Source organism: Daktulosphaira vitifoliae, unplaced genomic scaffold, assembly GCF_025091365.1.
Source record: "Daktulosphaira vitifoliae isolate Bord-2020 unplaced genomic scaffold, ASM2509136v1 Scaffold_2, whole genome shotgun sequence".
Lineage (NCBI taxonomy): Eukaryota > Metazoa > Arthropoda > Insecta > Hemiptera > Phylloxeridae > Daktulosphaira > Daktulosphaira vitifoliae.
Window position 1 is genome coordinate 17,333,968 of NW_026099573.1, and position 27,986 is coordinate 17,361,953.

Genomic DNA, 27,986 nt, shown 5'->3' on the forward strand with positions numbered 1-27,986 from the left:
TCGCTATACGTACATAATCGTAACACTGTTATTTGTCTTGCTAATCTTGCAGAGTGGAAAATACTTACAAATGCGTCTTATCTATAATTAATAATAATTTTTTATTGTACTTTGAAATTCTTACTCTATAATATTTGGTCGTTAATATCTAATTGTGCAGTACTGTTGTTTTGTGACATTTCTTAATTCGTCCGTACCATTGGACATTTTTATTTAAGAAATTAAAGTAGGAACCCGTAAGTATATTATTATTTTATCTTCAAGACATTATTTTAGTCTAACGTTACTTATTGTCTAACGTTTTAATAAACTATTTTTCATTTATTAATATGTACACAAAGATTTTTGAAAATTTATGTTTAAACTTTCATTAATTTGACTTAATGTTAATTGTTCACATTAGTTTAATTATTGAATTATTTATTAGTTTATTAATTATTTAAAATATGACAGTATTTTTAATCGATTAAAAATTATTAAATATGTTAAGCTATAACACCCAATTAATGTTATCAGAGTTATTAACCTCTATAGTACACATTTTAAGTTCCTTTTCAAAATTCAAAATTTGATTTTGGTTAACAGGAAATTGAATTTTCATTTTTTTAATGTTTGATGATTAATTATAAAGTTATGTGACTTGCGTACTAAATTATCATTTAATATTATAATTTATAATGTACCTTGTATATAAATTTAGTGGGTTTTTTTGAACCTTTACAATCTATTGTGCCAAATTTAAGATTTATTGGTTTTATGGAATTTTTTTATTGTCGAATATGAATGAATACTAATTTAAATAATATCTCAATTCCATTACATTAGTCCATTACCATACTGTACTTAACTTTAAAATGTTCATCAATATATTTATATTCAACTAAATGTATTGTTTAATATTTTGTATTTTAGGAAAAAATGAAAATTAAGATTCTAGCAATATTTATTGTCTGCATTGGTTATGCTAGTGCTGAATACTGTTACAGCGATGTTGTTGGAGCTTGTAGTCCAGTTGGTAAGTTGGTTAGTTGGTTAGTATAGTTATTCAGGTTGGGGAAGCTATTGGTTTGACTATTTTTATATGAAGGCTTTCGTATTTACCATTATTCCTGTTCTTACTAGAATAATTTTTTCATAAATATAACAAAAGTAAAAAAAAAGTATTTAGTCAAAGAAAAAAAATAATTACACTGTGAAGGTACAATTTATTTTTCGTTTGAGGGAGTAAAGAAATATTTTTTATGTATTCCTCCTTGGAACAAATGTTTAACTGTAACACTGTAGTTATTATCACAACAGCATTAATTTTGTGTCAACTTCCTATGAACAAAATAGTTATTAGTTAATGATACTATTGGAAAGGAGAGTAGTAAAAAATTTTCTTATGAATAAAGTGGCAATACCAATGCATTTTAAACTAAATAATTATATAATTATTTACCTTAATATTTCAATTTTTGATCTAATATCACATTAGCTGTTCTCATTTACTGAAAAATTTTAATTTTCAATAATAATTTATAATTAAAATTATTGTTTTATTTAATTATAAATGTTTTAACATTATTACTATAGAGAATTTTCGAAAGAACAAATCAAATAGATATCTAATACAAAATCAGATATATTAGCTAATGAGCATAACATTAAAATAAATTAATAAAGAACTTAAAAATATGAAAAACTCTTAACTTTTCATTCATTATTGTAGTCACCCTTCCCTCTGAAAATTGTTTTTGTTTGTAAAAAGAAGTGCTTAAAATTTTTTTTATTTTTAACCGATTTTTACCTGTATTTGAAAAAATTATATTTGTTTTTAAGCAGTCAATATTTAATTTAATTTTCTTTTTAATTTTTGAAAAAGTGGTTACTAAATACTACTTTTTACAAAACCGATAATCTTATACCTATTTTTTTATAACTGTTTCAAGCCCTGATGGTAATATAATTTTTTCTCAAATAAATGCATAGGTGGAGAGGTACAAAACTGTAATTCAAAGTATGGTGCACTAAAAGGAGAAGATATACTTGTAAATTTCCAATCTTACATAAATAAGCACATCATGCGCAGTTTTCAATATTTATTAATGGTAAGTTAATATTGAAAATTTCAAATTTCTTTTCTTTAAAAAACATTTACTAGTATTTCAAGTAAATGGATTTTTTTACATTTCTGAATATTTTTGTTTTTTCAAAAGTTTTGTTTTAGTGGTGTTATTTTACAACCAATTATTTATATATTATAGTTTTGTATATTAAACTAATATTGTAATAAAAAAATTACAGTCATCTCATTTTGGAAACTATGAAAAAAACCGAGAAGGTTTTGAGAAATTATATAGAAAACTGTCTGATGATACTTGGCATCAAGCTATTGATATGGTGAAATTTATAACAAAACGTGGAGGGCATATGGATTTCCGTATGATCGGTGAAGATAAAAGTGATAAGGTTTATATTAATATTTTCTTAAAATATTTAGAGGGTGGAACAAATTTGACTGGCCATAATTTTTGACACAACTAACATTTTGCTGTATTTTTTTTATTAATAATGAAATATTTTTATTTTATATTTTAAATTTTTTAATATTTCAAAATAGATAAATTTTATCCTTTTTCTTATAAAAAATTTTGATGGGTCGATAACAACAATTTGAAATAAATATTTATTGAGCAAATATAAATTCAGAAAAAAAAATTCAACAAAATTTTTATTGTATGAAAAGTTAGAGTTGTCAGTTGATATGTATTTGAACTGGTTTATCGGAATTGTTAACGCTGCTCGGTGGTATCTTTTTGTTTAATAAATCAGTTGTATACTAGACACCCATATGTTGCATCATTCGTGTCACCTCATCGTACATATAATCAGTTAGATTTATTCTACCCTGAATGTATCTTTTATATTCATTGTTATTACACATTGAATAAATGATAAATATTTAGGCTATTGATTATGAAATGTATGAATTGGGAAGTATGGCCAAAGCACTTGATATGCAAAAACGCTTAGCTTCTGAAGCCTTTGATATTCATGCTGAGGTTACACGTAAAAAGGAGCATGATCCTGAGGTATATTTTAAATTTTTTTAAAATGTATAAAACATTTTATGTATAAGAATTTGTGTACATTTATTATATACTGTTTTTTTTGTCCTTAGGTTGCATCTTACTTGGAAAACAACTTTGTACACAAGCATTCAAGTATCGTAAGAGAGTTATCTGGTCATACAAATGATTTGAAACATTTGATTGGAAATAACCCTGATCCTAGCTTGTCGCTCTATTTATTTGACGAGTACTTGAAAAAATCAATCTAATTAATTTTATTCTAAATACTGTTATTTATACTATAAAATATAGATTTACTTTGACAATTTACTTTATATAATACTTTATAATCCCAACTTTTTTAACATTAAGTTAATTCATAAATATACTATACAATAAAATATTTTAGAACTATGAATTATTTATACTGTAATCATAAATCATTTTAATAATTATATTTAAATAAAATTTAAAAGCAAAAACTGTAAGAATACATATGAATATGATTCTTTTTTATTGAATATTTATTTATTTTTTGTTATAATTATTTAATCAAAACTGATTTAAAACTTTATAGCTTATGAACTATTATGAATAATAATTTAAGTTATATTGTTGTTCTTGTGTTTTTTTTTTTTTTTATAGCCTTTATTTAATAATAATTAGCTTGACAATTATAAGGAAAAGTAAAAAGTATAATAGTTATAATACTATGTTATCTTTTTGTGTATTATATAATAAATTAATATTTTATGTTACCAAAAATTGTAAAAAGTGAATATTGGAAATTAAAAATAATTATTGTAAAGAGAATTTTTCAACTTTGGTCAATTATATTTTTAGGTTAAATATGTCCAAACATATTTTCTATTGGTCTCTATTTGCTTAATACTTAATCAAACCAAACATTGCAATTTCATTAGTAGGGAAACATTATATTATGAGATAAATTAGGATAACTAATTAAAATATAAAAAATATATGAATTAGGATAGTATAAAAATTAAATCAAATTATATAAGGAGAAAAATTCAACTTGTGTAATTTTATAAAAATCTTCTTATAAAATACTAAAAAATAATATTTTTCCATTAATTTCTCTTTTTTAACACGCCCAGATAGTTATGGATACCATTATGTTATTGATTCTACTTTTTGTCAATTATTTCAAGTATATAAAAACTTAATGTTATATTTGATCTATATTGAAAATTATTTCATAATTAAAATAAATACTATCAAAATAAATTAGTTAATACACTTTAGTTAGTACTTGGACAAATAATTATGCATTATACAGCATAGAATTAGATATAAATATTGATGATACCCTATTATGTGGTAAAAATAATGAAAGTAAAATTTTGTCTTGTTTATATTTTAAAATTATTAATTTTAATTTTCAAAGAGTTTTATGTTATTATATTATTGATGTGTCCATTTTATTTTTGAAACAAGAAATTCCTACGATTAATTATACTTATCACATTTTTTTTCCTAGTCATTATTATAACATTCTGACTAATAAATATGAAATGTGTATTATGATTGTAAAATTTGATAATGTAAACAAGCTGAATAATGTTGTTTTAACCTTAATCACTACTCGATTTCTAAAATACAAACAAGAATATCTCCTGATGAGTTATATAGGAACTTTTTTTATTTATTAAAATACATAGAATCAAATTGTAGATAGTCAATAACTAACAATACGTTTATTAATTCAAAATAAAATACATTATAGTCACATATATTTCCAAATAATATACAGAGGTATATGATTACTATTTATTAACGAAGTTACAGAATAGTCAAGATTTCAAGAATAATAGTTAAAGTTAACGAAGAATACAAATTCAGTTCTGTAATGTATAACAAATTTTGTTACTGAAGAATAAATTAAAACAACATAATCTATCTTAATATTATCCTTTAAGTACAAAGAAAATAATGATTGCACAAGTATAATACAATATATAAATTTAAACAATAGATTATAAAGTAAGTAGCGAAAATTAATTTGAACCAAATATGATATTAATTATATTTCGCCCATAGAATTCTTTGACAAGACATTTTAAATTTGAGCAATAAAAAGAAATTAGTAAGACGATGATCCACTATTTAAACTGTTGCGATTTCCTAGACCATTTACAGAACCGCTAGATGAACCGTATGCCCCTGATGCACTACCGCTACTACTGCCTGGTACACCATATGAGCTACTCAATCCATTGCTTGAACTACCAGATCCACCGTAACCTCCTCCTAAACCATTATTTAAACCACTTGGTAATCCATATGAACTACTTATTCCGCTTCCAGAACCACCTAAACCACTATTAGATGCTCCTAATCCACCATAAGATCCTCCAGAATTACCACCAAAACTACCACTACCACTGGATCCAACATATGAACTACCCTGGCCTCCATTAGAACCTCCAATACCACCATACGAGTTACCTTGGCCTCCGTTAGAACCTCCGATACCACTACTTCCCAAAGAGCCGCTTCCTTGTCCATAATTACCTGAACTACCCCCATTTCCATTTCCATACAAACCATCAGAATTACCTGAATTACCATTTGCTCCATAATTACCAGCGCCGTTTTGACCATTAGCACCATTACCAGATTGACGATCTCCCGCATATCCTCCAACTGGATCTGTGTACGTAATCTTTGGCTTGTATCCTTCTTCATCTGCTTCATATTCTACAATTTGTGTCCTGCCATCTGGCAATAGTACATGGTATACACCTGTTGCTTCATCACCTTGACGACTTTCCTTATGACCAAAAATAGCTCCTGATTCGGGCGCATTAACTTCATAAGAAAATTCATAATTGGCTGGTTCCTATGAAAATGTTATATTGTTTTATCAATTCTATAAACACATTCTTTAGTCTATAAATGCAATACTTATCATTAACTAAAGTTTACTAATATTTATTATTTAATTTACTAATAAAAGTATATTGATATTCATACGTTAATTAAACTTACTGAAAGAGGATCATTTTCTAAGCCACCAGCTCCTCCAAAACCATCTCCACTATTACTACCTGAAGCACCATTTCCAAATCCATTAGATGATCCATATCCACCAGCGGAACTTCCTCCATTACCACCGAAAGATCCGCTGCCGTAACTACCAGATGATCCACTACTTAATCCTCCTGAAGATGATCCTCCATATCCACCAGCTGAACTTCCTCCGTTATTGCCGAAAGATCCACTTCCTATTCCTCCTCCAGACGATCCACCATATCCACCAGTTGAACCACCGCTGATACTTCCAAAGGATCTGCTACCATATCCACCAGATGAACCACCACCAAAGGATCCACCGCCGTAGCTTCCAGATGATCCACCTCCTAATCCTCCCGATGACGAACCACTATATCCACCGGCTGAACTACCTCCGAAAGAACCACTTCCTAATCCTCCAGAAGACGATCCACCATATCCGCCGGCTGGACTGCCTCCATTACCTCCGAAAGATCCACTGCTATAACCTCCAGATAATCCACTACCTAATCCTCCGGAAGATGAACTACCGTATCCAACCCCATTACCACTAAAGGATCCGCTGCCATATCCACCACCTACTCCAACTGATGATCCACCATAACCACCAGCTGAATTTCCACCGTTACTTCCGTAACGACTATTACGTGATCCAGATCCCCCATAACTTCCTCGGGATCCTCCGAATTTAGATCCTAATGAAGAAAATCGGTTCCCAGCTCCAAATTGAGATCCATATTGATTTGCTCCACTGAAAAATGGACTTAAAGACGATGAACCACTTCCACTTCCTCCATATTGACCTTTACCACCATAACCTCCATTTTTATTTCCTCCACTGCTGCTACCTTCCCCATTGCTCCCGTATGATTGAGATTCTGCTACCACGAAGGTTATTGATAAAATCAACAAAAGTGCACACTAAAAATATTTTTTAAGTTAATTTGTGTAATTACTTATCAGATATTAAATAGTTATTGAATAAGTAATAATAATAATAATTTTTTTTCTCTAAATTTACATAAGAAAATAAAGTAATTTTAACAAGTATTCTTAGATATTTTGTGAAATATGAATAAAAATATTCAGCTTCTGCAGTTAAAATTTACTATTATATTCAGTCTCTAAAAAAAAAAAATACATGTTATGATATACTTAATTTAAAACTTGCGATATATTCAAAAAAAAAAAAAAAAATTAGTTTTTATTAAAAATTGTTAATAAAAAAAGTTCGAAGTCATAAATATTAAAATTTAAAAGAGTATTTGTCTTGTTTAAACAACTAAATTCTTAAAAGACAGTAAGTATATTATCCAAATTCCATTTTTTTATTAATAATGATTATTAATAAATTTCTCTTACCTTCATATTGTACGAGTATGAAATTGTTAGTGATACTCACTGGTTGATGAACGATTTGTAAGTAATGCTGTTAGGGATGTACCGACGGTCTATATAGTCGATGGTTGGTGATGATACGAGATATTTTACATAATGGCGTATGATGAGTAGGGAGCCACATATTAAAGCATTGAAGGTGTTTTAGGGAGTATCTTAGTCCTGTGCAAGATATCATAGATGGATTTGTTAATGAGAACGTCGCATAAAAGAGTTGGGACGCTACAATCGAACAAGGACTCAACAGATGATGGGAATAATAATGACACGACATGTCTCATCTTTCACTCGATCTTGTCGACAGCCCTGTGTATATATGCACGCAGTACATGTACCAATTGCGCAATGACTGTGTTGCTACTGCTACGAACCTATGGTTAGTATATTTGATAAATCTATTGAATGATATGCAAAGCGTTTAACAAAACTCACCTACCGCTCACTTGAAACCATTGTATTATTAATAATGGACGACTGATCTAGTTTTAATGCTTCTTCAATAACGCATTACGTTATTAATTTCGTGTTACATTACCCAAAGTAGTACAAAACCAATATCTACATGTGCTATTTTGTAGCACGTTTTAAACGTTATTTTTTGTAATTCTTAGTCTGTTTTTGAAACATCATTCAATCATAATGAAACAAGTTCAATATATCTATGTTACAATACCCAAATACACGAGTAAAAACCTCTTTAGTTTTATGTCAACCACAAACTCAATTGAAAACAAAAAAAGTATAATATTAAGCAATTTATGTCTTACGATTATTTTTTTTACATGTAATTTAAAAATAAACTGTTTTAAAATAAATCGAAATTAATTAACTTTCGTTGTTCATATCATCAGTATTCAACTAGTTTTAAGAGACAACATAATTTGGTTATGTCTATGATATTTATAGTGTACATATTATAAATATTTCTTTAATTCTTTCAAACCAAGTTACTAATTTTTTTTTAATCTGCAACAGTGTTCTAACAGTGATGTAAAGAAAAAAACTAATTAATTGTGTTTTGTTAAAATTGTTTTCATTTTTGTATCAACTGTATTATTTTTTATTAAAAAAATGGATGTATCTGGAAATATATTCTCAGATTATCCTAGGTTTACCCATCAATAATAAAATTCATTTTGTGTAATTTTAACAAAATAATTATAAAAAAGTTTCTAAACAGGTTAAAAATAGTTGTATAAATATCTTTAACTGTGTGTACAAATAAAAATTAACTTAGAATTATGTGAAAGTAAATTTGTTTTTGTATCTATATTTTTATCTATACTAAACAGTACCTATTATAATGTAGTGCTATCCTATATTAATATATAATTACTATATTTAAATAATTATTTATTACTGGATTTAAAATCTAATAATAAAAATGGTTACAGTGTCACGGATTGTATTAATTTAGCGTCTTTTACAAAATCTGGTGAGGTTTTAGGGTTCTAAAACCTTTCAATGCTATCATAACACCCTAAATATTAAGTTTTGTTTAAATATTTATTTATAAATACTTTTAGAAATAGAACAAATTAAATTATCATCCTAACACTTCGTTAAAAATTTATGAGAAACTAGATAGTTTTAGAAAACTACAATGTCTATATATTTAAATACTACAATTTCCTCTAGTTTTATATATTATTTTCTACAGATTTTTCGCAATTTTTTGGCAATGATGTTTGTAATCTATTATAAATTTCACTTATTAAAAAAAATAAATTAATGAATAAGTATAAAAATTAATTATAATTTAATTTTTAAATATTAACTATATTAACTATAGCATTACAATGATAAACAATATATTTATCCTAATCTTATGCATAGGTCCATTGCTAATCTTTGTAATATATTTAAAATTTTTTTTTATCATCAAACGATGACCTTTTTTACATATAATCGTTTGTTCTAAGCCCCGACAAAATAACGGGGCTACTTGACTGTGGAGTGTAGATACATTGTCTGTTAGTAAGAGTTATCATTACAAAAAAAAAAAATTAGAGCTTAAAAAACTTTCTTATTATATTTAATAGTTAAACATGCTTAATATTTACCTAATTGAATATTGTTATAAATAAACAGTTTTTATACCATAGGCGTATTAAAAAAAGATTTAGAGGTATAGTCCTTTTCGCCCCATCACAAAATATATTTTTTTCTAGTTACACACATATTAAATAAATATTATACACACTTAAATGTTCCAAAAGTGTAGATCCCTCTTTTTTGCAGCAAACTCTTCAATTTCAATTCGTCATGAAATTATAAATAGATTAAAATTATATAATTATAATATTCAATCGACATAAAATCACCAAAACAATTTGGTGATTTTTTAAAATTGTATTTTAGATTAAACCATAATATTATATATGATTTAATTTAATTTATATGATATATATATTTTTTCCTAATTATTAATTTAGGGTGCCTGTATTACAAAATGATTGGTATATCATAAACCATTCGATTACTCCAAAAATAAATACAACTTTGAAAAAATACATGTTTGATATTTTTCAGTTACATAAATTTTTTAATTTATTAGCTATTAATTATTTTTAGGATCATCTCTCATAATGCATAGGTTGGTTTTATATTATATATTGATACTTAATATTTTCAAATGGCAATATACATATTTAACTTATTTGTTTAATTGATAATGTTGCAATAAAGAAAATGAATGGTCCTTATAAAATATAAAAATTATCTAATTAAAAAAAATGACTGGTTGATAACAAATTTTGGACCAGTATTTTAAAGGTTATTAACATTTAAAGTAATAAATAGAGGTGTAGAGTGGTTGCTATTATTTTTATCACTAGACATTTTCCATTCGTACTCTTCCACCTGCCTAAGTATAAAAATGAGAATAACTTCTGAAGTACTGATCCAACATTTATTATTTATTATATTATTATTGGATAGTCATTTTTTGAATTAAATAATTTTCTATTTTATAAGCTAATTTTTTTTGTATCGCAGGGATACCTCACCACCTCTTCCAATCACTGAATCAACACCTTTAACTCTTTACGATAGACAACAAAATTATTCAAGGTTAGCGAACTTTTTGACTTAATATAATATCTGTATAACTTTGTTATAGTGTTCAACTTTTATTCACTCTCATTGTTAACCTAATCTANAGCGAACTTTTTGACTTAATATAATATCTGTATAACTTTGTTATAGTGTTCAACTTTTATTCACTCTCATTGTTAACCTAATCTAATTATTTAAATAGCTATTTTATTGTAATATACACTTGATATACATGTTATTACAATCAATGACCTTTGTTGCTGTGACCTTTATTTTAAAATAAAAAAGAAAATTTTGAATGTTGCCATTTTAAAAATGAAGTTGACATCTCTATTAATTATAAGGGATGATACTAAATAGTATTTAATAGCTAATAAATAAATATATGTTACTAAAAAAATAACATTTTTTTTCAATATTGTATTTATAAAGAGAATAATCGAATAGTTAATGATAAGCCGATCACTCTATATTCTGTCTTTGACACTCGTAAGGGTAGATGAGTAAAAATAGTACCCTTAAAATTTTAACCTTTACTCCAATTGAAGAAGCCTAGATATACTACTAAATATTGTAAACTTCACATTTGATAACAATAGATATCATTTCAAAACATTAATATTAATTAATATATTTTTTTTCACACCCTACATTATTGTGGGACATCCTGGAACTGCCATTAGGCATTACTTCAGGGCAGTTAATTAATGTTACCTAATATTAATCTTATTATATACTTCTAATCCTATAAATCGTTAAAAACATTTATTATGAACATATTGTTCAATCATAACGGTAGTGTATTAACTCAAAATGTTAATTTTTACTATATAGCTACAGAGTAAAATTATTTTTTTAATATAATCCTAACATAAGTATTTTAACCTAAGTTCAAGTAAACCGTTACATTGCTAATACGATAAAAAGTATCACATTAAAATAAACTATTTTTATAATTATTGATTCAGATAATTATTCATTGCGATTGTCTCAACACAAAGTTTGTATAGTATCTTATAATATTGGAAGCATAATGTATGAAATTATATGCAATAACAAACATCACAAATATATTTGACCGTCATGCAGCATTTTTTTCATTATTAATCAAAATGAGCCTACGTTCCAATTTTATGATAATAGACATCTTAATGTTGTAAATCTTAGTTCAAATAAAATTTCTTTTTTAACCTGTCTTTCGTAATGTTTTATTATTAAAATTATATTGTTATTTGTTTTTTATTTTAATTGATATTGTATTGTAATAAAACAATGTATTTATGTTTTAACATGTGAAGTTAAATTTTTTGTATTATGCTGTCAACATGAAAAAAATATTTCATAAGATGATTTATGTATAAATATTTTCGAAACAACAGCATAAAAAGTAAAGTTACTTTATAAAAGAACTAGTTATAGTTTAAATTAAATAATTTATTTAAACATTTATATAATGAAATAACATTTTCATATAAATAAATAAATATTAATTTACAAATAATTTAGAATTTAGATATTTTAATTTTGCTGTTTATTACATTAATAAACAACTATTCTGTTCGAACTAAATGGTTCACCTAATTTTACTAGTAACCACCAGTTGAACCACGTCCATTTCCACCATATTGTCTTCCACCAAAACCACCACTGCTTGGATCATTTCCGTATAGTCCGGAACCAGAAGCACCGCCATACAATCCTGAGCTTCCTCCATTTTGACCATTTAATGGATTTCCACCATAACGATTACCATATGATTCTGGGCTTCCATTTAATTGATTGTTATATGATCCGGGTCCACCTCGACTTTGACTGCCGAAAGAACCTCCGTTTTGTGAACCAAGTCCATTAGGTCCACCCAATTGGCCTTGACCTCTGCCAGAGTTGCCATAGTTACTGTTGAAAGATACCTTAGCAGCTGGTGGAGCGTTTTGATTTGGATTAAAACTTCCTCCGTTGGGTCCACCGAAATTTCCATTATTTCCAAAACCACCTAAACTATTACCATACCCACTGTTTCCTCCTAGACCACCAAACCCTCCTGCACCATTGCCATATCCTCCACTTCCTCCCTGGCTACCACCAAATCCACCTGCACCATTTCCATATCCTCCGTTTCCTCCCTGGCTGCCACCAAATCCACCTGCACCATTTCCATATCCTCCGTTTCCTCCCTGACTACCACCAAATCCTCCTGCACCATTGCCATATCCTCCTTGACTACCACCAAATCCTCCTGCATTATTTCCATATCCACTACTTCCTCCAAGACCACCACTAAATCCACCCGCACCATTTCCATATCCTCCACTTCCTCCCTGACTACCACCAAATCCTCCTGCACCATTGCCATATCCTCCACTTCCTCCTTGACTACCACCAAATCCTCCAACACCTCCCGCAGCGCCGCCGTATCCTCCACTTCCTCCTTGACTAGCACCAAATCCTCCTAAACCATTGCCATATCCTCCACTTCCTCCCAGACTACTACCATATCGTCCATTACCTCCAGCAGCACCCCCATATCCTCCACTTCCTCCAAGACCATTACCGAATCCTCCAGCAGCAGCACCACCAATTCCACCTGCTCCATTGCCATATCCTCCAATTCCTCCTAGACCATTACTGAAACCTCCAGCAGCACCGCCATATCCTCCATTTCCTCCTTGACCACCACCAAATCCTCCTACACCATTACCATAACCTCCGTTTCCGCCATTATTTTGTGATCCGACTCCTCCAAAGCCATTGTTGCCATTGCCGTAACCTGAACTACTTCCGCCGTTTCTATTGTTTCCATAACCGTTGTTTCCTGTTAGACCACCACGGCCACCATTATATGCACCGTTGTTTGATCCTCCATTTCTTCCACCATAATTTGCGGCGCCATTGCCTCTGCCATTACCATTAATATTTGATAGACCACCACTTTGGCCATATCCATTGTTTCCTCCGAATCCGCCATTATTTCCTAATTCGGAATTATTTTCGTCAAATCCATAACCAGATTCTTGATTTCCGTTTTGACCACCTAAACCTTGGCCAGAAAATCCATTTCCTGAGCCATAACCATTTTGGCTCGTTAAACCAAATCCACCAGCAGGATTTCCCTGTTGTCCATACTTATTGGAACCTGATGACGAATCTTGTCCTCCAGGTTGACCATATGGCTCGCAAATACATAATCGCATCAAACATGCGACGATTAAAAGTTTCTGAAACAATATTACATTAATAATTAAAGTAAATTGTATTCTGTTTTTTACATTAACTAACTTTGATAAATTTAAAGCGAACAAATTTAGTTTGTTCATTTTACCCTTTGTATGTAGCGAGTACGTAATAATTAAATGTGTCAAATAAATTTATATTAATAATATAAAGTTTAATAATTCAAAGTTTACACTATAATTTATTCAAAAATAAATTAAATATCAATTATTTAAGAAAATAAATATTTAATTTAAAACAACTCAATGTTTTTTTTATGATAGATTTTATATTGTTATTATTATAAAATCGAGATAAATTTATAATTCATTATAAATTTTACTGAAATGATTTTTTCTTATATTCAATGTAACCCTTAAATTTGTTTAAAATAGATTAATTAAAATGTTTAATATAGACGAGATAAATAAACTTTATTAAATTAAATTAAGTTAAATAAACTCAAGTTATTATAAGTCGTCTTACCTTTGCCATAGTAAAGAAAATTGCTTGAAGTTCTATTTTGCTGAAGAACAAATTATTCAATCAACGCACTTATACCGATAATGTAATCCACGATACGGTTTAGTGTAGTAACGGAGTTGTTGAACGTTATATACTAACCGGTAGATGCGGAATATCCGTATAAATTGGTTAAGATCTGTATACCTGACCTTCTTTCTATGATATCATTCAACCTTTCGCGTCACGAGGGTACACCAGCATCTGTCGACCAATTTTAATACACATTATGCTATTATCAGTTATTACATCACCATACATGCTCTGCATTAGTCTGCAACGTCTGTCATTCATTTTTTCGGTCTAGCCGTTATGGCTTGCATAAAGTGTTGCTCGCAAGCATTGAACCTTGAACGTTCACCGAAAATTAAGTTATAAGAAGAGACACGCGACGACAGTTATAATAAAGTGATTTCGATGACTTAACAGCCTGTCACTTATGACCACCAGCCTTCAACAATAAACCTGACCCGTCAGAATGCCGGATGATCGATAACATTCGAGCCTTTTATTTCAATTGTTTATTCAAAGTCATACTCACGGCGATATTGACCGAGCGGGTACTTAAGAAATAATAGTTGCAACTATAGAAAGCGGAAAAGTCAGTTACAATAAAACAGTCATGGATTGTTCAGTGGTTGTGATGTTTGCTCTGCTGACATTGCAAATATTTTCGGTTATCGATATTATTGTGTCACTAGTCACAGGGACTATGTATGTCAATAATGGAAGCTTGACCAGTCAAATACAAATGTTGACAACGTGTGTGCTGAGTTTAACAAGTTTAAGTTTGACCTTACTACAAACCAAAAACTTAAGGAGGTTGCGTAGATATCACGACAAATTTGACAGAGTATATCTGATTCAAAGTAGACAAACAATAGAACGCCGTGGAAGTATATGGGTGTTATGCTTAGCGGCTGTACATTTCATTCTTAAGTATATACAAATATTGGAGTTTATTAACGATAAATGGTACAACTTAGTAGTGACGACTGTAATACAGACAATGTCGGTTACAGCCAACTGTTATGTCACAAATATTTTTATGAACAATGTACTTTTAACGAAAAGGTCAGTTAAATATTAAACATTACTATCAATTGATACATGTCTTAGAAGAAATATAGTAAATACAGTAAGAAAATAATAATAATAATCTAACTGTATAGAATGCAAAAAAATATACAGTATAATTTAATGAAAGTTATATGTATATTTTTATTATTTTTTGTAATAAAACATTTTATTTTAATTTTTATTTAAGCAGGTTTAACACGGGCAATTGGAAGTTTACCCTAGTGCGTTTGAACTTAAAAACTTTACACCCTCAATTCCGCTCCAAAATACGAAACTTTAGCTTAATGCGCTTTTTTTATTTTAATAGCAATTTACATCTTACAGTTTAATATATATCTTGTTGATTTTTAATTTTAGGCTACTGCATGTATTAATTAATAAAATTATAAATTTATACGGTCTATCATCATCGAGCCATTATGTTCATAATGATTTTTCAACTATACGATCAATGTATTTAGATATACATAAGACTTGCATAATAATCATGAAAGTGTTTCAAACTCAATTGTTCTTATGCATTATTGACAACGTATATGGAATAACTTTTATGATGCTCGCTGCAAACAACATATTGATGTCTAATGAAATAAATTCATCTCGCATTACTTTATCTTGTCTTTACGAATCGATTGTGAGAGCATTTCAAATTTTTTTTATAGTGTATGTATGTTACACAACTTCTGAACAAGTACGTTAAAATTATTAAATATTATTGTTCCAAAAAAACTTAGTCATTATATACCATTTTGGTTTTCTAATACTAATATTAATTCAGGAATTAAGGGATGTGATTCATAAAACAATGATAAAAAAATGTTCTTCAAAAATTGAAATTATCTTTTCGTTGGGGTATTAATTTACAAATATTCATTATTCACTGTTAAAAGAAGTTTAGATGCTGTTTCTTATAATATTTGAGATCATTTTTTTATTTTAATTTTCATAAAACGTTTAAGTTTATAATAATTTTTAAATGACTTGTTATATCATATTTTTGGTAAAAACGAGGTGTAATATTTTATTATTAATGGATGTACATAAATAAATTAAAAACAGACCTCCCCATTCACAGGCTTGGAGTGTTTTTCTCTCTATTTTATTATTTCGTGATGCCATACTCATAAAATTTGACATCGACAAGATTTTTTTAAAGAGGTGGCTAAGACCTTTTTTTTGCTTATCTCATGCTTTTACAAGAATCATTTATATACTAATTAATAATTAATTAATAGCCTTTTTAGCACCTCTCTTGGCTTTAAATTCAATTATGGTTTTAGTGTTATTATGATGCATTAAAATTTTCAACAGAACATTAATTAATATTAATTTTTTAAGTTGAACAATTAGTTATAATTTAAAACTATTGTTGAACTTGTGATTTGTAACTTATAAAATATTTGATTATAATAATTAAATAATAAATGTTTAACTTATAAATAACTTTTAATTAATATACCACACATTAAATTGCTTAAAAATATCGCAGGCTCGCACAATTCCAATTATGTTGCAACAGAAAAACAATGAATGTTACTCTTTGTTATGTAATGTTAAAAAAAAAGTGAGTATTTTTTTTTAATTATCAGTGCAAAAATGATTAATAAATTTATGTTTTAATAAAGTTATTCTCAAGGAATTATTTTTTTTTTTAATCCGAACTCTGTGTATTAATACAAATAGTTTTTTTCTTTGTTTATTAATAGACTGAAAATTGTATGGGATTTTAATTAATTTCAATTTTGAAAATTAAAAATTTTACATAGATTATCAGTTACTGTAATTTACTTTATTTTAATTTAAGAACTAAATAGTTTACTATATTTAAAGTTTTATTTACAGGTAAATGACTTTGTTCTAGAAATGTTAGACTTAAAGATTGACTTTATTATTTATGGTTTTATACAGCTTGACTTTGCCATGTTTATTTCAGTGAGTGTATATTATGTACGTTTTTAAAAAAATTTCCTTGAAACTATCATTTGATATTATTTCAGATAATGGGTTCGATAGTTACGTACCTCTTGATTTTAGTTCAATTAAAAACTGCATCTGCAAGCGTAACACTGTCTAAAAATGACACTATTAGATCAAATTAAAAAATTATTAATTTATTGTTAATATAATATTAAATATAATTATACCTTTTTTGTTGTTTTGTGATACTTGCATCTTATAGCTAGAAATTTTATTATAGTTCTTACAAAAAAAAATTAATTTTAAATTTGACATTAAAATTCTTTTTCGGGGATTGTAGGGACCATCGTGAAATTAAATCATCATCAAAATCATGTTAAAGTAGGTGTTTTATTAAAAATCATATTAAAAATATTTTTGGGTTGAAGTAAAATTTACTTATTATAAATTAAGTTTTTGTGAATGTAAATAAAAATTTTAATACTTCAATGTATTTTAATAACTATTTAATGTTTTATGTTATTTGTTTATAAACAACTGATATTTCAGTAAATTGTAACTTAAATTATTGCAATAAGTCTGTGATTTTTTAGCTAAGAGGAATATCTAAAAAAGTTATTTTAAAAATGTCGAAACTAAATTTTGAAAATTTTTTTTATTTGTATGGAGCCTGGATTTTTTTGACGTGCCTAGTTATGTCCAAACATAAACAAACTTTTTATATTTAGAGAGTTCAGTAAGTAAGGAAAGGGCTCTCACTGTTTATAACAATTGATCTGTTTCGTTACTTACTGAACACTTTGTATATGAATCTCCGACCACAAATTCACATTTTTAAATTTCATTTCCTGTTGCCCAACATCATAAAAATATGATCCTCTTCTAACTTTTCAACTATTTTTAAGAGACAGTTAATATTTAAATCTTTTTAAATAAATGCTGAAATTTTAAGTGCCTTTCTCTTCCTGGAATATTTCTAAACACTACTTTATCTAGAAACAAATTTCAAAAGTTCAAAAAAAAGTTGCTTGAATCGAATTTCTATTTAGCAATATTATACTTTATGTAAGACACATATGGTCTCAAAGGAACCTTCGTGTTTTACATTCAAAATTGGAAAACACAAGTAAATTAAAATATTTTAGTTTTCACCAAAATAAATTATCCGTAATCCTACATTACATAGTTGTGCTATATTTTTAATTTATATCAAGGCTAATCGATTTTCATAAAAACGATATGTAAATTATTTAACTTAAATTTATTTAAAACTGCTGTGTTCCTCTGCATCTTAATAAATGATTTAATGTTCGTGCATTATGTTAGATGAACAATGTAGTTAATTAAAATTTTAGCTTACTCAAAAAATAATTAAAATAAATTGATAACAAATAGCAGATGTTTTTATAGATTGATAACATTATCTTGACATTTTACTTAACTTCTTACTTTTGAACCTCATAAATGATGCTTTGTTCTTATAGTTGTCTAGGGTTCTTATTTTTGCTAAAATTATTTTAGAATCTATGTTAAAACCGTTTTTTATGTTTATATTATAGTTATATTTAATTTTTTATATAAATTTATATCTAATGGATAAACTAGGAACTGAAACTAATACTTCAGTCACTGACATTTATAATGTACGAGAGTTTAGAAAAAACAATCAAAAATGGTGTTGTAGTACTGAACAATGCCCTATGTGTCATAATTTTCAAAAAAAATTTTATTGTCAAAATTGTGTAAGCAATGGTGATTTTGGTCATTCTTCTTTGGAAAAAGGAAGGTAAGTAATGTGTTTGAAATTTTAAGCTTATAAGATTTTAGGGAACTGAAAATTGTCAATTGTCAACTTCAGTAAAAAACGAATTCCAATAAAATCTAAAATTCTATTGTGTACTTTTCTGTATATAGGACACATATTAATGTATGTTTTTTTTTACCAAACATTTTTTTATCTCTTGAAATTATTCAGTAGTTAATTTTTTCTTTTTATTATTTAAGCCTCATTGTAATATTTTATGCATTATTAAAATATTATTATCCAAATCATTATTCAAAAACAAAACAACCTTACTGTTTAAATAAGATCTAAAGCAACTTTTCAATTAGTAAAATATTACTAGGAACAACATAACTGTTTTCGCCCTGAATTATGAGAATGATTATTGTTATGTTTTTAAGGACCGAATTTAAATATTATATTATAAGTTAAGCAAACAATTAAAATTTTATTGAAAGTAGAGTTTATTAAAAAATATTTGTAAACAAAGCTACTATTTACAATTATGAATCACATGTAATACATTTCATTATGTACTTTTTGTTTCTTAAATTAATTTAAAAAAATGTAACTGATCATTAAATTTTATTACATACACTGTTTATATATTAAGATATGCATTTTTATAAAATAATGTTACAGTTAATTTTTTTGTTTTAGGTTTTCAAAAATGCACTTAAAGTTTAAAAATATTGTCTGCAGTTGCGAATCACTAAAAACAGAATGCACCAAATTATTTACCAAAAAACATCACACTTTACTTAAGGTAAGGTTCAAACAACTCTCAGTGTTCTAGAAAACTTTGTATGTTAAAATATTTAAATTAAACACATTATTGTATTCAAATAGATAAACTGGTTGAGGGTTATAATTTAAAATATATAAATTTTTATGGGATGTTATTATTTAATATTTAATATATTTTATAATGATACAAAACTATTTTTTTTTTAGAGAAGTGAGGTATCCATATTGCAAGAGAAAATTAAATTATTAAATTTATCAATCATGGATAAAAATAAAGTTATTTTAGATAGTAGGTTTTGCATAAACTTAATTTTGTATTATTAAAACACGTAATCATTAAAACATTTTTTTTTAAATTTATACTTTGCTTTATATTTCTAGAAAAAAGTGCCTTAAAAAAATTAAAAACTGAAATAGATAGTCAAAAATCGAGAGTTGATCGATATAGTAGGCGGGTAGTTCGACTAGAAGATTTCACCAAAGGGCAAGAAGAAACTTTAAAAGAAAAAACTAATGAATTGTGTACTATACAACCTGATTTAAAAAACATAATACGTACACGTATTAAACAGTTAGTGACTCATATATTTTGCTTAGATGAAGTACATCCTACTGTTATACCGTAAGTAAAATAAAAATTTGACAATTATATTAATTTAGTAGCTGTAACATTTCATGTTACTGTTTTAGAAGTGAAGAGTTACAGGCAAATAGTAGTATTAGTAATGCTCTAGCAGAAGCTTCTAAATTAACATATGTATGTGGTCAATGGGTTGATACTTGTGATGAATGGTCAAGACAAACTGAACTTGGATATAGAATTGTTGCTCCTACCTTACCAGCAAATGGAGACTATTCATCATATTATGAATGGGGTTAATATTTAAATTTAATTTACAATTAATTAATATACTTTACATTTTTTTTTTATTATAGTTTCAGATAAAAATAAAGACTATGCTTTTCATCAATCATTAGTTGAACCTAATCCTGCTTGTACAATTAGTGCTGCATTGACCTATACTTCTCAATTAGTTAAACAATTATCATTTTTTCTTGATATATTTTTACCTAGACGACAAAATATAAGGTATTGTTTTGTCTTTAATTTAAAACAGATCATTTTAATCTATTAAATTTGTTTTGATTTTTTAGTGAATTTTGTGGAAATGAATTAAACGAAATAAAATTTTCAAAATATGTTACCCATTTAAATGCAAATATTTTATATTTATGTTTCTCTCAAAATGTTGATCCAAAATTATTGAGTCCTGATCACACATTGAAAAATTTACTTCACTTACTTAATACAAATGTCAGTGATTTAGGACGGTATGTTATTCATATTTATTTTTGTAATGTTTAAATTAATTGTGAAAGATTTTGTATAATATGTATCTCATTATTTTCAAATTTTTATTAATGAATGATTATTGTAGAATTTAAAATATTAAATGATACACAGGTTGTAGTATATAAAATAAATGATTAATTGAATGATAAAAATTGATTTTTCTTACAAATCTTATCAGCTTACCTTTGAAATTTTTTATTTTAATGCATCTGAATTATGTCAAAATTTATTACTTGCATTGAAAATTACCTATACTGGAGTGTATGATAAACAAGTGACTTTATTTATTTTTTAAATATTTTTAGCCCCGTGTTTTCCTAATTTAATTGACTAAGAATTTGCTTTAATTTAATTATTAAAAAGTTCTATTTTACTATTGCCCCAAAATTTAAATAAATATGAAACAGAATTTAATAGTTATATTACAGTATAAATTAAAATTTAGGATTGACTCAGTGAGTATTGATGCAAAATTATGTAATGCTTTGGAAGAAAAAATTGTTATGCAGTTACATTCATTTAGTGGCGATTCTGACTCTGAAGATGACAATTATTATGAGTGGGAAGCTGTGAGTGAATTATTCAATGTTTTTGGATCATCTAAAATTAAATTTTTATTTTATTTTTAGGTTCCGAATGTTGAATACCCTGCTGATCATAATCAAATGGCTTTACAGACAACTAGTAGTGTTGTAAGAGCAGGCCTTGTTGCAAGTACTGCAGCAAGTATAGCATCAATATGGCGTGGATGGACTACTAATCGATAGATTTTGTATTTGAGAGATACAAGGCGTATACTTAATTATTTAATTGATAATTTTTTTAATACAGATTAGTCATACTTTTTGCACATATTTTATTAAAAAATGTTTATTGTTAAGTTTATTATTTAGATGAAAAACTATTTTGTTTTTACAACTTTATTATAGTTATATATATATATATATGTGTGTATATATAAATAGTAATTGTAAATAAATAAATAAATTAGTGCTTATTTTTATATTAAAAATAATTAATCATGTACCTTAACAGTGTTTTCAAGAAATTAGTTCTTACAGAATTTCTCATCTATGCTGTATTTTTCATACATATAATAATAATCTTTACCAATTTTATATTTTACTAATAAAACACATTTTAATTTTTAATAAATATCTTTAAATTAATCAAATAATAACTCAATTATTTCAATAAAACATTTATTTTTCATCATTAATATACATAAATACATATAAATTAAAAATAGAAATTTAAAGTAACATAGAGGTGCAGTACCTTGAAATAGTTGTAAAGTTTAGGAAGTGTTTTTATATAAAATAATTTTTTTATTAATTTAAAAATGGATTACACAATCAATAAAGTTATGCAATCTAAGATAAAGATTACTGTAGTTCTTTTATTAATTTATAAAACATTAATATGTTACCTGGAGAGCTTAACCTTTTTTTAAACATTCTTAATTATAGTTAGTTCTTTAAAAGAAGTAAAAAACTGAAGTATATCATCGGAAAAAATATTAATCATTTAAATGAATAATTAATGATTTAAAGTAATTATTTGAAAAATCTCATTTCATACTTTATGCCAAAACAATTTTCAAATATGAAAATTAGTTAAAATTATAATTTTTTTCAATATGCAGTATCCAGGTTTAAAAATAATTTACCACAATATAACAATTAAATAACCCATGTACACAGTTCATAAATAATAATTATCATTTGTAAAATACGATGTATTTTATGGAGTCCATGCAGGATCAATATCAGAATCTTCAGACTCTTCAGTTGCATCCACATTGTTCCTTATTGCTGTTTTGACTGTAGTTACAGTTTTAGATTTAGCTAAACGCTGTGATGATTGTCGACGTTTTGGCTGGCTTGATGTTCGATTTTGAGTTTCTATTAATTAAAATATATGATTATAATGTCATTCATTTTTGAAAATAATTATACAAATCTAAAAAGGACTGACAAAGTTGGAATCTTATATTTTTTGTATACATTATATATCAATATATTAAACTAGCAAGTTTATAAATATTCTGAAAGAATATTATTTTGAAATTATTTTGAGTTTAAAAATACATAAAAAAATACTAAAACTGATATTACCATGTTACCACTGACTTAGTCACATCATTCTTTTTTTCACAATTTCAGTTTATTGTCATCTCAAGAAATTAACTCTAGTATTAGATTAATTATTATTGTTGATTTGTAATTTTTTTTTTATAAAGCTTAATTTAAGCTTCATAAAAAAAAAGTTAACAAGTTTAAAATACAATAACAAACTTTTTAAATTTTATAACTTAAAACATAGATAAAAAACAATTTTTTTAAAAAATAAATCATTACTTACTTATGGTTTTTGATTCCAAAATTGGTGTTATTTTATTTATTTTCATATTTTTTGATGATATATTTTTTGATGTACTTTTTAAATTACGAACATTATTAACAGTGGTATTCATAGAAGTTGTAGTAGTAGACTTTTTACTCCAGCAGTCATCATCACTGTCTGAAGATGAAAAACGGCATGTAGATTTTGCTAAAGGAAAATATCTTGGATCATCATCCAGTGTTAGAGAATTTGAAGTGTTGCATTTTGTATTATTTTTAATTAGATTATGGTTATTTGGTGATGTGGTTTTTTTAGTACTAGCAGATAACGGTTTGGCACTATGTTGAGCAAGTGGTAAAAGAAGTTTTTTAGCAGGTGGAGGAACATTATTTTCACGTGTTTCTTCATTTCCATTTAAAAATTTTAGGTAACTATCCATAAAAGAAGGTTTTGAGCATTTGACAATTGGTAGACTAGGTGATGTAACGTTATTTGATAAATTGTTATTAACCGGAATAGATACAAGATGGCTAAGTTCTAATTCAATATCAGGTACAACAACTCTTGATGATGGTTCTAAAGAAGTTAATTGTTGTTGCATTGGTGCAACAACATTTTGTTGATTTTGTACTTGTACATTATTATTATAAAGATTTACAGAACCACTGTAATAAGAGTTTGGGTTATTATAAGTATTTTGTACTTGAGTTGTATTGTTATTATATTGATGTGTTTGAGTTTGAGATTGTGGCCAGCGTTGTAGATCATAGAAAGATGATGACATAGTAGAGATATTATTTCGATTTGTTATAGGAAGTCTTTCGTTGTAATAAGATTGTGGTGATGCTGAAACTTGTGTAGTATTTTGTTTTAAACGCATTTGGGCTCCTTCTCGGTTACTATTATGAGCATGATGATCTATTGGTTGAGGTTGAGAAGATGTAGCTCCATTACTTTCAAAGTAATACAAATTGGAGGATGTATTACCAGTATTTGCATTATTTGATAATTGAACTGTATTACTGACTTTGGATTGGTAATAGTTATTATTAATAGTATGTGGAATTGATGAATTGTGGTTGCGTTGTGTAATAACAGATACTACTTGTGGTGTTTGTTGAACAACACTATAAGTTTGATTATATCCATTAATGAACTTATTGTCAGATGTATTACCATGTGTTAACTTTCGATGATTTGAATGAATGTTGTAAGGAGGTGAGGTAGTTGATGAATTAATAGATTGTGGTAGTAAAAGCGGAACTGCAGCAGTATATTGCTGTTGATGAAGCATGGTAGCAGTACCATTTAAAACATAGCATTGAGGTCCTACACCACCTACTCTAGCTGATGTTGTTGGTGGTCCGATTGAATGGTCCATTTTTTAGAGTTTTTATACAAGCATGTTCCTACTCAAATTAAAAAATTAGTCAATTTACAAAATAAATTTTTATTTGAATTAAAAGCTGATTAAAAACAGATATTTAGTTATAAACTAAAAATATTTTTAATTGTTAATAGAAACACTCACTTTTACTTACAAAGGTTTTTAATTTTTTTAATTTTGGCATTTGAATATTAGATTTAGGATTTGGAATGTATTGTTACGTCTTGTTTTGTATTGGATACATATATAATTTTATCAATGACAACAGGCAAATGTTATCTTTTTCTAAAAAAGAAGATTTGTTCTTATATTATTATTGATAAGATGGAGGCACGATTAAATTTCAATAGGTCTTTATCGTCAAAGTAAAATCTATGTTTCTGTTGCATTTATCGTGTTTTTCATATAATATTGAATAAGTTAATAAGTAAATTAAGTCTTTTTCATGTCAAAGTTTTATCGTTATATATATATTTATAAATCTATTATATCATTCTAAACTTATTACTAGTTAAAATAAAAATACATTTTTATAAATTACTTAGTACAAAAGTATTTGGTTTTCCACGTCTCAGAAATTTTGTTTTATTTAATGATATTTACCTGTATTTGTTGATATTTTTTGTGATCATCACACGAACTTAGGAATAAAAGTAAGATTTTATTTTTATTAACCATTCTAAAAACCCAACACAAAACTTAGATAATTAAGTTTTTATTCATATATATATATACTCCTAAAAGATTTATTTAATACATACATTTAATTTACATTAAAAATTTATTTAAACTTCTAATAGGAACTGTAAACTAAATTTTGAAAAGTTAGTTGATGTTTTAGCAGTTCTATAATTTTGTATTTATTTAATAGGCTTAAAATTGAGTTATAATGGTAAAGCACTTATGCCCATTTGAAAATTGTTCATTGAGCTTTAGCCGTCCATATCGTCTACGTATTCATATTCAACGCCACAGAGGAATTAAAGAATTTGGATGTCCTATGTGTGATCGTGGTTACCATAGACAACAACATTTACAAAGACATATAGTTGAAGCTCATCAAAACCAGCCTCGTTTAGAAGAAGCATTACCTTGTGATCATTGTGATCGTCTATTCAATACTAAATGGGGTTTACAACGACATCAAGCAAGAATAAAAAACCCTATAGAACGCATAAGAAGACATTGTTGTAAAGTTTGTGGAAAAAAATTTTTTACAAATCATGATCTTGATAGACATTCTCTTCGGCATGACCGATTTAAATGTGATATGCCCGACTGTCCATTATCTCATAGAGAGTTCAATTGGTTGTTATATTCTAAACATATGGAAAAGTATCATTGCGAGCCTTATTCATGTGAACACTGCAATGAACAATTTCTTCACAAGTCTCAAATAAGAATACATGTTACAAAACATATGCCTTGTTTCCCTTGTACTGAACCAGGCTGCAATAAAACTTTTGCATTGAATAAAAATCTCCTTGATCATATTAAAGTTGGACATGGAGAACGTATTTATAAATGTGATGTAGTTGGATGTGATTGGGATTTTAAGTATAAAATATGTTATAAAAGACATATTAAATTACATGAAACAAATGGAAAAATTGTTCCTATGGTAAACAGAAAAAATAATTTACCAAAAAAAAAATCTAAACCTTGTATGGCAGAAAAACTAGCATCTTTAGCATTAAAGTACGAGATAAAAAAAATGTAAAAATAAATTGATAACTTTACATGTACTCTACAGCAATATTAATTTTTAAATATTTTTTTTGTATTAGTAAATTATTTGTTTATTTGTTTTTAGAACATCTTATGTAATTTCCTCAGATTCCCAAACAAGTCTTTTAGCTATATCTTCAAGTCTTATCTCAGCCAAATTTTCTATTTATAAAATCAGATCTCTCATTTCTTTCACCAGTTCTCTTAGAAAATCAGTTCTTTTCCATTGAATTTCTACTTATGTAGGTATTTTGGATTATGAAATAGTAGACTTTATCATTTCTTTTCTAATTTATTACTTTTATCTTTTAACTCTATTCTTTTTAAAGACTTTCTATTCTCTTTCTTTTCATTCGTAAACTTTTTCCAAGTGCTTGGCAATGTAAATAGTCTGCTTTACCTTCAAAATATGTCAAATGGTTCAGAAAATTTTGTTTCATTATATTTCTTTGTTTTATTGTTATTTTTCCACATTAGAAATTTTATTATTAAATATTATCGTCATAGATTTGGTCACAGTTAATACCAGCTCATGCTTGTTTTTTAACTCTTAAACTGTTCTTTACTCACTAAAAATAGTTAGTCAATGTTTAGCTATACATAATATCCATTCTCTCTCCTGATAATATTTTCATATCTCTATCATAGTTATTCAATCTATTATTTTCTTTCTCCAGAGTGAAAATATTTAAATGAGTTTAATTTATATTCAGTATTTACAATGATCAAGGAGTATTATTATAAGAAAGAATTTTAATAAATAAGAAAAAGTAAAATGTTATCTTGAAAAATGCTCAGAACCCGCATTATACTATTATTATTTGCTATAAATACAATTTTAGAACAAGTAGAATTATTAAATTAAATTTTGTAAAATTTAGTCTCATAAGTATCAATTTGGATGTAAAATAAAATATTTTGATTTTTAATATGACATTTTTTTTAAAATTTAAATACAATAATTGATACAAAAGTACTTCATTAATCAAATTTAAATGTAAAATGAACAATGTAAATAAATACACTGGCGTTATTTCCTCCACATTGTTGAATCCAGATAAACTTAAAAGGGGACTAGAGTCCTGTCATTTAGTAACTTCCTTGACAATTACGGGGTGATAATGATAGTATAACTATATTTGAAAATTGACTGGGGTTGTTTCAGTATTAAATTGAAAACCACTTTTTTTTTTTTTTTGGAATAATCTTACAAATGCAATTTTTTTTCTGCTTGCTCTAATTCATAGAAAAAAAATCTGTATTCAACGCTGTCTAACTATAACAAAAATAATTATATAGCGAAGATAAAATTTTTTTTTTTTAGTTTAGAGATTGAGTGAAAAATTTTCTAATATTTCCATAAGAAAC

General features: G+C 26.7%; 6 protein-coding genes across 7 annotated transcripts; 4 read left to right on the plus strand and 2 right to left on the minus strand.

Moving 5' to 3' along the window:
* The first annotated feature begins 67 nt into the window (after positions 1-67).
* On the plus strand, positions 68-3,670 carry LOC126899903 (ferritin heavy polypeptide-like 17). The gene is made up of 6 exons (XM_050675161.1): positions 68-236; positions 913-1,015; positions 1,972-2,090; positions 2,287-2,451; positions 2,949-3,074; positions 3,164-3,670. Exons 2-6 carry the CDS (start codon positions 919-921, stop codon positions 3,320-3,322), a joined length of 666 nt encoding a protein of 221 aa, XP_050531118.1. The 5' UTR covers positions 68-236; positions 913-918; the 3' UTR covers positions 3,323-3,670.
* A 1,176-nt stretch (positions 3,671-4,846) lies between these two features.
* LOC126898033 (uncharacterized PE-PGRS family protein PE_PGRS54-like) lies at positions 4,847-14,381 on the minus strand. Its single transcript, XM_050671983.1, has 5 exons — positions 14,241-14,381; positions 12,139-13,759; positions 11,282-11,289; positions 6,066-7,010; positions 4,847-5,916 (listed from the first exon to the last, which is right to left on the minus strand). Exons 1-5 carry the CDS (start codon positions 14,247-14,249, stop codon positions 5,158-5,160), a joined length of 3,342 nt encoding a protein of 1,113 aa, XP_050527940.1. The 5' UTR covers positions 14,250-14,381; the 3' UTR covers positions 4,847-5,157.
* Positions 14,382-14,634: 253 nt separating this feature from the next.
* LOC126897602 (uncharacterized) lies at positions 14,635-18,582 on the plus strand. Its single transcript, XM_050671320.1, has 5 exons — positions 14,635-15,350; positions 15,714-16,047; positions 16,846-16,920; positions 17,199-17,288; positions 17,354-18,582. The coding sequence occupies exons 1-5, from the start codon at positions 14,899-14,901 to the stop codon at positions 17,453-17,455; spliced, it is 1,053 nt and encodes a 350-aa protein (XP_050527277.1). The 5' UTR covers positions 14,635-14,898; the 3' UTR covers positions 17,456-18,582.
* Positions 18,583-18,717: 135 nt separating this feature from the next.
* LOC126899966 (beclin 1-associated autophagy-related key regulator) lies at positions 18,718-22,154 on the plus strand. Its single transcript, XM_050675272.1, has 9 exons — positions 18,718-19,059; positions 19,717-19,822; positions 20,011-20,092; positions 20,185-20,425; positions 20,494-20,678; positions 20,740-20,893; positions 20,959-21,135; positions 21,603-21,726; positions 21,787-22,154. Exons 1-9 carry the CDS (start codon positions 18,866-18,868, stop codon positions 21,922-21,924), a joined length of 1,401 nt encoding a protein of 466 aa, XP_050531229.1. The 5' UTR covers positions 18,718-18,865; the 3' UTR covers positions 21,925-22,154.
* Positions 22,155-22,342: 188 nt separating this feature from the next.
* On the minus strand, positions 22,343-25,182 carry LOC126899965 (putative uncharacterized protein DDB_G0282133). 2 transcript variants are annotated; one of them, XM_050675271.1, is made up of 3 exons: positions 25,045-25,182; positions 23,522-24,912; positions 22,343-23,061 (listed from the first exon to the last, which is right to left on the minus strand). In XM_050675271.1, exons 2-3 carry the CDS (start codon positions 24,882-24,884, stop codon positions 22,901-22,903), a joined length of 1,524 nt encoding a protein of 507 aa, XP_050531228.1. In that variant the 5' UTR covers positions 24,885-24,912; positions 25,045-25,182; the 3' UTR covers positions 22,343-22,900. The 2 variants fall into 2 exon arrangements, with proteins under 2 accessions (XP_050531228.1, XP_050531226.1); XM_050675269.1 differs by having other exon boundaries at positions 25,035-25,171.
* A 101-nt stretch (positions 25,183-25,283) lies between these two features.
* LOC126899967 (transcription factor IIIA-like) lies at positions 25,284-26,666 on the plus strand. The gene is made up of 2 exons (XM_050675273.1): positions 25,284-25,543; positions 25,762-26,666. Exon 2 carries the CDS (start codon positions 25,780-25,782, stop codon positions 26,608-26,610), a length of 831 nt encoding a protein of 276 aa, XP_050531230.1. The 5' UTR covers positions 25,284-25,543; positions 25,762-25,779; the 3' UTR covers positions 26,611-26,666.
* Positions 26,667-27,986: the final 1,320 nt, after the last annotated feature.

Excerpts from the sequence above, each read along its gene's own strand:
- LOC126898033 (XM_050671983.1), bottom strand. Across the intron at positions 5,917-6,065 it reads TAGAAAATGATCCTCTTTCA|GAACCAGCCAATTATGAATT; the intron begins GTAAGTTTAATT and ends ACATTTTCATAG.
- LOC126899965 (XM_050675271.1), bottom strand. The coding sequence starts at position 24,884 with ATGGACCATTCAATCGGACCACCAACAACATCAGCTAGAGTAGGTGGT. Across the intron at positions 23,062-23,521 it reads TTTGGAATCAAAAACCATAA|AAACTCAAAATCGAACATCA; the intron begins GTAAGTAATGAT and ends TTTAATTAATAG.
- LOC126899967 (XM_050675273.1), top strand. The coding sequence starts at position 25,780 with ATGGTAAAGCACTTATGCCCATTTGAAAATTGTTCATTGAGCTTTAGC.
- LOC126899903 (XM_050675161.1), top strand. The coding sequence starts at position 919 with ATGAAAATTAAGATTCTAGCAATATTTATTGTCTGCATTGGTTATGCT. Across the intron at positions 2,091-2,286 it reads GTTTTCAATATTTATTAATG|TCATCTCATTTTGGAAACTA; the intron begins GTAAGTTAATAT and ends AAAAAATTACAG. Across the intron at positions 2,452-2,948 it reads GTGAAGATAAAAGTGATAAG|GCTATTGATTATGAAATGTA; the intron begins GTTTATATTAAT and ends ATAAATATTTAG.
- LOC126897602 (XM_050671320.1), top strand. The coding sequence starts at position 14,899 with ATGGATTGTTCAGTGGTTGTGATGTTTGCTCTGCTGACATTGCAAATA. Across the intron at positions 16,048-16,845 it reads GTTACACAACTTCTGAACAA|GCTCGCACAATTCCAATTAT; the intron begins GTACGTTAAAAT and ends AAAATATCGCAG. Across the intron at positions 16,921-17,198 it reads TATGTAATGTTAAAAAAAAA|GTAAATGACTTTGTTCTAGA; the intron begins GTGAGTATTTTT and ends TTTTATTTACAG.
- LOC126899966 (XM_050675272.1), top strand. The coding sequence starts at position 18,866 with ATGGATAAACTAGGAACTGAAACTAATACTTCAGTCACTGACATTTAT. Across the intron at positions 20,426-20,493 it reads GTACATCCTACTGTTATACC|AAGTGAAGAGTTACAGGCAA; the intron begins GTAAGTAAAATA and ends TTACTGTTTTAG. Across the intron at positions 20,894-20,958 it reads CCTAGACGACAAAATATAAG|TGAATTTTGTGGAAATGAAT; the intron begins GTATTGTTTTGT and ends TTGATTTTTTAG.